The 8,745-nt window shown below is 43.6% G+C and overlaps 1 protein-coding gene across 1 annotated transcript; it reads left to right on the top strand.

Moving 5' to 3' along the window:
- The first annotated feature begins 1,000 nt into the window (after positions 1–1,000).
- On the top strand, positions 1,001–7,084 carry LOC119387664 (telomerase Cajal body protein 1-like). The gene is made up of 3 exons (XM_037655126.2): positions 1,001–1,113; positions 2,029–2,178; positions 6,786–7,084. Exons 1-3 carry the CDS (start codon positions 1,064–1,066, stop codon positions 6,958–6,960), a joined length of 375 nt encoding a protein of 124 aa, XP_037511054.1. The 5' UTR covers positions 1,001–1,063; the 3' UTR covers positions 6,961–7,084.
- The last annotated feature ends 1,661 nt before the right edge of the window (positions 7,085–8,745 follow it).

The following is an 8,745-nucleotide window of genomic DNA, read 5'->3' as shown; positions in this document are numbered from 1 at the left end:
TTGGGACCAGGTATTGCTGGAAGACATAACCCTTGTAGCCGCAAACTAGCATGAACAGCAAACGAGCACATCTGATTACTTCCAGTAATTCAAAGTTCCTTGCATCCCGCTTTTTGTATGTTTGGTTAATTTGAAAACCCGCTTAATTAGAGTTTTCACAGTCCCAGTGACTTTGAATTAACGAGGTTTTACTGTATGTTCATTTAAACTTGAAGTGAGACTTCGCGGCAGTGCAGATTTCTCCTGGAAAGGTGTATTCACGGTATAGCATACCTCCACTGCTTTGAAACCACGTTTACAGGGGGTTACATGCGGTTTATGTATGTCTATTCGTTCATTTCGAATACTTCGAAATTTCCTATAATTTAAATTCGTTTCGAAGCGAATTCGAATACTGTAATATTCGTTCGAATATTCGAAGTGGTCGAATATTCGCACAAGCCTAGACGTCTTGCATTCAGCAAGATGTCCCTTGCTGCTGTGTCTATCCACTGGTCATAGCAGATTTGACCATAAATTTAAAGCCAACGATATGTAATGGATGCTTACTGACGCTGACCGTTTTTTGTCATGCTTGACTAGTGTGCCATCTAGGTTGGACACCTTCAATGCCATTGGCAATGACTCCTGTAGCATCAGTGTTCTGAAACAGCTAGTAACTGCCAGGTCACTGTTGCTTGTGTCCAGCAACAGTTTCCTTGCATGCTGCATAGTGCTGGCATCTAGAATACTTATCGTTGAACGCCCTCTGAGGAGTGTAAGCATAACGGTGCACTTTGCTATTGCTATCAATTCGGGCAAAGCTGCAAGATTTCTTTACGCTTTCTTTTCTTTCTACTATTTTTTCCGACTCCTTTACCCCTCGTGTTGTAAGGTAGAAAACCAAGAGCAATTTGATTTAACCTTCCTGGCATTTCTCTTTTTCTCTCTCTCTTCCTTGTCTGTTGCTATCACACTTTTATTCTGACGCTTGTGACAACGTGATGTTGCGCGTGGGATTTTCTCGCAGGACACAGAGATCCTCTGCTGGGATCTGCGTAATCTGGGCAAGGTGTTGTACTGCATGAAAAGGACTGTCACGACTCACCAGCGCATGTACTTCGAGCTTTCCCGGTGAGTTGTTCTGATTGAATTGAATCATGGTTAATCTGTCACAAATGTGGTTTCGTAGGATTTTTTTTTTTTCAAGCTGAATGCTTTATCTCCCAAGTGGTGTGGTTAGCCAGAAAGCAATGCTTGTGTTGTACTAGTGCTGTGATGGCATATTTCAGGTGAACGCACCTGCGCCTTAACGTGGCCTTGTTGAATATTTTGCCCGCTCATTTAGCGTTGCATAATGCTAGACTTTGTGCTGTGTAAACAACATTATTATAGTAAGACTACACCCAGATTGCTCTATATAGCTGTATTCACTACACTACATGTCAGAGGTTACATGAAACCTAAATGTGTTATTGTACTAGTTACATTGGTGGTACATCATTAGTGCATGGAAATTGAAGTTTATGTATTAAGTTAGTGCAGCATAATGTGAGCACAGGCAGTTCTTGTACACGTTGGCTTTATGAAGGACTGCTGCATGTTCTCTGTCATAAAAGTTGCGATTACTGCGCCTGAAATGTGCATTCTTCACAATGAGGATCAAATTTAAAGTAGGCTGTTTCTTAGGTTGTGCAATGTTTAAAGTTCTGGTAGCTTTACATGAGACAGTGTTTTCTAATAAACGATCCACGTCAGCATGTTTAATTTCTCTTGGCCTTAGTACGTAATTGACTTAAACATGGCTTTGCTGCTGTGCCACTGTCATGGCTGGGTTTAGTCACACGGCTTGACATGTAATGTGTAAAGAATAAAGCAGAATGAAGTGGAAGGCACAGGATATGTTATCTGTTATGATATGTTAACTAGAGTGGCGTTGCTCTTTGACATTCTGTTCTGTTGCTCCCTTTGCGTTAGCCTAAATTCGATCCACTAAGGGGACGTTCGCTTCAGAAGTGGTCACAGTCCTGCTTTTTTCTGTATTTTTAGGTGCGGGAACTACCTTGTTTCAGGCAACAGTAATGGCATCGTCACTGTGTGGGACCTTCAAGTTGAACCATTAGAGCTCGACGACTGTGAGCCCCTCAAAAAACCAGGCCTTTTCTTCAAGGCTCATGATGACTGTGTAAATGGTGTCAGGTGAGATAGCCGCCAGATATTTTTGCTCGTTGAGGATCAGTGCACTTGTTTTATAAGTGGCTTACTGCAACCCTACCAGAGCTTTTATTGTAGGCTCGCTGTATTGCGTAATGTATATGGTCAAGAAAAACCATAAAGGGAGGTTATGAAGTTTCTTTCATCATACAAATGACACACCATGAAAATAGGTGTTCTTGACCGTCTTAGAACGAAGTGGTGAGCGGAGGTGTCACCGAGCGGCAGCGACCCTTTTGTGCATGTAGTGTCAAATTGATGCTGCCGACAAACTAGTCTTGTGCAGGCACAGAACAAGCCATAAAAGTACCAAACCCACGACCGATGACAGCCTAGTAACAGGTGCCAAGTGAGTGCTGAATGCTGCCAGCTGTTTACTGCGGAGCGAATGGGAGCTGTCAAATTTCATAGTGCAGTGTGCCCGAACAGTTGATCTTGGTCGTAATTGCATCGCTGGCGTCCCCCGTGACAGAATCTACACAAAAATAAAGTTTACCTGGCGGGTTGCGACGCCAGAAAACCGTGGTCTCTTGGATGCCAAACAGTGACCCAAAATACTGCTGGCTGATTTGCGCCGTAGCATTCCATGGGGTGCACTCCAGCAAATTTTTAGCGCTCTAAAGAGCACTTCTGGCACTGAAACGCACCGTCCAACTTTAGACAAATAGTCTAAATGAGGCTAGGGTCACTGAATTTTGTTCCTATACATTTGTCAATGGTGTGAACGCGACAGTGCGTGAACACCGACACTGAAACCATAGAATTGGCAGTTTCATCGATAATGGGGCGCCAAAAAACTCTGGTTTTGCAAACTTCATGGCTGCATGCCTAGGGGAAAAAAAACACCCAGTGATCATGCAAAGCCCCTACACAAAACTGGTCAGTTTTCACCATTGCACTGTGTACCACAGTGAGCGGTTAATCGTTTTTTGAGCACAACAAACATAACCTCAGACTTTAGACATGGCATTTGCGGCGCTTTTCAGCACAAAACTCTCGTAGAATTCCGTGGTGTCCACACCCCCCTATAAAAGCAGGCCTTGCCTTCCCCTTGTTATTCACTCTCCAGTCTGCAAACTGTTCAGACTCCAGTCAGTCCTCTCGCTCGCCTTCATTCCTTGCTGCCAGTTTTGACATCGCTGCTGCACCAAAGCTGCCCTCCTGAGCGCAACCTTCTACCAACGAGTGTGCTTCTGCTGTTCCTGCATCTTGCACGACTCCGATCACCTTTCTTCTGCAACGTGTGAAGCTGAAGCTAAGCCCCCCATTGCAACCTTTGCCATCACCAGCGCACACGAAGAAAGCAAGATGCCTTGACAACATTTTGAAGCTTCTGCGTCATTGCCACGTTCAGTCAGTTTGGAGCTGACGGCGAGTGTCTTTGTATCCGTGCTGCAGGCCATGTGATTGTGCTATTCAGAGGGCTTTGTTAGGCGTGCCTCACGTGTAGTTTTGTGGTCTACAGTGATAAATGCCTCCATCAGGCTCCAGGCAAAAGTGTCTGACTTTGCACAGAAAGTTCTGCTGATAAACGAAGTGGAAAAAGGCAGCCGGCAGCAAACTGACATCGCAAGGGAATTCGGCATATTGCTGTCTACTTTTTCAACTGTATTGAAAGACAAGGAAGCTGCGATGGATGGCTTTGAAAAGAGCTTCTCGGTGGAGAAAAAGAGGAATTGCAATTCGAAATACCCCGAAGTGGATGTTCTGCTTCACTGAATACATTATGTTCTGACTTCCTCGCAGTTGTGGCGTAATTTAAACTCGACTGCTTTAGCTTTTCTTGAGTGGTCGCTTGTATAGAAATACCGCTTATAACGGATTCTTTCGTTGTCCTGCTGACTTCGTTGCAACAAGGAATTACTGTACTTTCTCTTTTAACTTGTGCAGCTGTACAATTTCTACTGTGTTAGTACCTATTCATTGATGTCTGGTTCCTTCAAGAACAACTGGAGGTATCTGCTTTCTTTAAAAGCAGTTGTGGTGGTGCAGGGTGAGATATTATAATAATTGGCTGGATTTTATGTATCAGTGCTACAGTTTGACAGTGGTGAATGTTGTAATGAGGCCTTTAACTATTTTCATCTAGTGCTAGGTGTTTTTTGACGCGCACTAAAATCTCACTGCACAAGCATTTTGTGCATTGTTTATTCATTAGAATGCAGCCGTAACACCTGTGAATCGATCCCACAACATGGTGCTCAGTAGTAGAACACCAAGACCACTGATCCATGAGAGTGTCACTCTGTGTTCACAGGTTGACTCGAGTAGTCAAAACTGCACAATCACTTACCCTCTGCTGTTTAATGACAATTATTTCGATGTCACCCACTTCCAAATGACATAGCACTACGCCAGCAACTCTACTGCATCATGCCTGGTGTAAGAGAGGCCATCAACGCTAATAGTTGGCTTCACTGACTCACAACCAAACAAAAGCTGCAGGTTTTGCCGATTCCTGTGACTCTGTCCTTACTCACGTTGACTACAGGCTCTCAAAGTGGGCACTTCCGTTTCTCATGAACAACTCACTCCTCATAATGCTTGCGCTGTGCAGTATCGCCTGCTGTGGCATCTGAAATAAACATGCAGCACTCTTCTCAGAGTCTGTCTACATGGCACACAAAACCACGCACAAATTTGCGTGTGCCAAAGCTTCACAACACAACATCGATTAGTGCATCTTGCCCACAACTGAACATTGCATAAATGCATTAGACTGAACCGCTGTGATATAAAGGGCAGCTTTGTTTTAAAGGAACCCTCAAGCACCCTTTGGGCTTGATGTGAAAACACACTCTGCAGGTATAGGACTGATCTGTGAACATCTCAGCCAAATTTTCTTGTGCACGGCGCATAGACTTCTCAAGTGGAGTGTAAAGTTGAGATGCCGTCTTTTCGAACACAGCGATATGGCAGCTGCCAGCGGCTATCCTGATCACATTGGGCAGATTCCTACAGTGAGCTGCCATTGGCCTATGGAGGTTTAGTCCCCGGGTTGAGTGTATGGATCGGTGCACTCCTGCCCTATTGTTGCTGCGTATATTAAGTGACATAGCTAACTAAACAGGCTGTAGCAGTCATAGGTCTGTATTTCAAATTCTGATTAGAATTGCACACATCCAAGTAAAGTCAACTGGCCTCCACAACTCGGCCACGCTCGCCTAATAGGAATGCAATGAAAGGTCGTAGACGGGGCATCGCCACCAGTGCTGGTCCACTGCTTCGGGATGTTGGAAGCTCAAAGCGGTTGGGAAAGAGGTACTTGGAACTCGTAATATCTCCACCCTTAGTATAGGTCTTTCTTTCTAAAAATTTTTTGAGTAATATATTTCTGAGAGGCATATTTCTCGTTTACAAGCATTTCTGAGAAATAAAAAAAGGTGGCTCAGAGCTTCTTTAAGCGAAAGCTTCATTAGTAAGCCATCTCGGACTTTGCCAACTATGACTGCTGTCGTCTTATCGGTGGGTGAGTGCCTCAGGTCACGTAATATGTGCGTTTTGCACAAAAACAAGTGTACATGCATCTGCTTTCATTAGGCCATGGACACAGAGTCGAACAGAAAAAGATCTTGCCCCATTTCTCTGATATTTAGCTTTTCTCAGCATACAGTACAACTCTCTTTACCAGAAGCTGCAGGAAAGGCTGGAAATTCCAAATTACTGGAATTTCGAGATAAGCAGAGTCACAAAAACAGCCCTTTGGCCACGCATAAACCGTGCGAAGCCTTTCCAAAATAGTGACAGTAATATTGCTACGGAGCTCTCGGTGCATGGGCACTGGACGCATCAGCATCTAAAAGCAAATGTGTTACCTGGTACTGTGCGAAAACAACTTTGAATGGCAGTGAATGAGTCTTACCTTGTGAAAGCAAAACTTAGTTAATGGTATTTAGTTAGAGTATCAGCTGTATTTAACATGGCAGGAATTAGCACATAAGCACTAGTACCTATCACCTAATTTAGTTACGCAAGCTGTGATGTTTGATAAGTAAGTGATCACTTCAAAGGTCATCCCGGCCGCGGCGGCTGCATTTTCGATGGAGGCGAAAATGTTTGAGGCTCGTGTACTTAGATTTAGGTGCACGTTAAAGAACCCCAGGTGGTCGAAATTTCCGGAGCCCTCCACTATGGCGTCTCTCATAATCATAGCTTGGTTTTGGGACGTTAAACCCCAGATATTATTATTATTACTTCAAAGGTCACACAGGAATGCCATCCTAAACCTTAGCATAAGTGACAGTGACTTTTGAGTGTTCGATTTGAGAAGTGCTACTATGGCTGAATAAGGAGCCATTCTTTCAAGGAGTGTTTCTCAAGTATAATATGGCAGCAGTGGCTTTGCTCGTTTGTTCCAATAGGGGAGAATGAGAAGCAAAGACTGCATGATTCGGTCAAGTTTTTGTGCACTTACGCTCGCACACTAAAGGCTACACCAGGTTACCTGGAAAGGAGAAATAAGAAAGACCTAACAAAATCAAAGTATGCACACATCGTTTTCTTTTCAATCTTCATTTCTTTTATTTCACTCTGGTGGAAAACTAGTGAGCCTGTTTAACAAGCATCATGAGGAATGGTACTGTTCTTTGCAGCCTCCATCCAACATTGCCAGTGTATGCCACAACATCTGGGCAGAGGAAGTTCCCAGAGCTTTCAGACGACGACAGTGACACTTTCTTTACGTTCAATGATTCGGAGAAAGTGGACAACTCTCTCAAACTTTGGCTCATCGATGACAGACCGCAGGATGCCGTACAGTCATCATAACTGTTGTGTACTTGCCTCTAATTTCAATGCACCTTCAGCCTCATTTTCTACTGTACCATCTGGATGTGCATTTATCGTTACTGTACATAGGAAAATAAATGGCATTTGATTATTGAGTTCGTCTGTATTTGTGCAGTAATACAGTATCTGCATAGTTAAGGTAATATGCAGTAGTATCAGCAGGTTTAAAAATATTCTATGCCAGCTACAACAGTGGTGATTCCACAGTCAACTGTGCTGACAGACTACATGTGCTGGCAGACACAACTTCTGCAATTTAAAATTTGTGATATAATATACAGTAGGCTTTCAGTAAACGGAAATCTAAACGAAATTTCTGCTTAAATGGCACAACTACCTCTAATATGATTAGTTTTGTACTGGATTCTGCACCCCACTTCATCTTTCAGTAAATGGGACTCCTGTTACATGGAATGTATTTTTCTGGTCTCGTCGGGTTCCACTTAATGAGAGTCTACTGTAATTAACAAATATTTGGTATTTAGCTTTTCTTATTCCGCAATTATAGTATGTACTGTAGACGTTTGGTTTTTTGGATGCCCTAACAACTGCGAACTCTGTAAAGTCAAGTATTCTGAAAAATAAACGAATGCATACTCTCTCAAGCGCTCAAGTTGCCACAGTCAAGTGTGAAATATATCTGAAGGCCTTCCATTGCACTTATAGTATGTGGAACTGTGCTTGTACCATGGCAAAAGATGGCAGGTGCATGTGTGTATAATTGAGGTACACATACCATCCTATGACAGCAGCTCCTGTCAAGTCTTAGTATGCTTCATGAAAGAAAGTAAGGCATGCATGCATGGGCACAAGAGAAGATAATGCTTTACTGCAATGTGTCATGTGCTTGACAGCACTCTACTTTCTTGGGTTGCAGCCAAGCTGATTTCTTGAAACAGCTATGGCTGCAAGCGGATTGGAGTCCATGAGCACCGACTCGAGTTTGTGAGATAATCAACATTTCAGCGGTAGTGGCTTTAATTAACGCTGGTTTAAACCTGTAATCATGGCGTAAACTCTAAGAAATCACACAGCGAAGTGCTTCAGTGTTCAAAATTTCAGAAGTTCCTGCATATTGGTTTTAACAGCGAAGCTGTCAAAACTTTTCGTTCCATCGGGTAGTGCGAATGTAAATGAACCGGCACGCACTTGCTTCGTCCTCTTCATCTTCTGCTTCACTCCCACAACACGTGTTGATTTGTCCGGCCTTGGAATGCAATAACTATGAAGGGCGAGTATGTTACGTGACTAAAAATAACGTAACATCCCGTAACAACTAGTCACTGGACTAAAATCACGTAACATCAAGTAACAACTAGTCACGCGACTACAAAGCACGTTACCAGGGGCGTAGCCAGAAATTTTTTTCGGGAGGGGGTTTAACCATACTTTGTGTATGTTCGTGCGTGCGTTTGTATGGGTGCGTGTATATATACGCAAGCAAAATTGAAGATCTCGGAGGGGGTTGAACCCCCCCACCCCCCCCCCTTTTTTGGGTACGCCCCTGCACATTACAACACGTAACATCTGGTCACGTGAATAACTCACGCAACATCTAGTCATATGACTAAAATCACGTAACATCTAGTCGCGTGACTAAGATAACGTAACAGCTAGTCACGTGACATGTTCTCGCCAAAACCCCGTAAAAGCTAGTCACATGACTAAAAACCGCGTCACGTGACTGAAAATCACGTACCAACGTAAGAGCTAGTAACGTTACTAAGATCACGTAACAGCTAGTCACGCGGCATGTCCCCGCCA

Source organism: Rhipicephalus sanguineus, chromosome 3, assembly GCF_013339695.2.
Source record: "Rhipicephalus sanguineus isolate Rsan-2018 chromosome 3, BIME_Rsan_1.4, whole genome shotgun sequence".
In the NCBI taxonomy this organism is placed as follows: domain Eukaryota; kingdom Metazoa; phylum Arthropoda; class Arachnida; order Ixodida; family Ixodidae; genus Rhipicephalus; species Rhipicephalus sanguineus.
Note: the sequence above shows the minus strand (reverse complement) of the source record. Positions and strands in the feature narration are given on the sequence as shown.

What these genes read in the sequence shown, in the direction of transcription:
- LOC119387664 (XM_037655126.2), top strand. Translation starts at nt 1,064, where the DNA reads ATGAAAAGGACTGTCACGACTCACCAGCGCATGTACTTCGAGCTTTCC. An exon ending in ATGTACTTCGAGCTTTCCCG is followed by an intron (nt 1,114 to 2,028) that starts GTGAGTTGTTCT and finishes CTGTATTTTTAG; the next exon opens with GTGCGGGAACTACCTTGTTT. An exon ending in GACTGTGTAAATGGTGTCAG is followed by an intron (nt 2,179 to 6,785) that starts GTGAGATAGCCG and finishes TGTTCTTTGCAG; the next exon opens with CCTCCATCCAACATTGCCAG.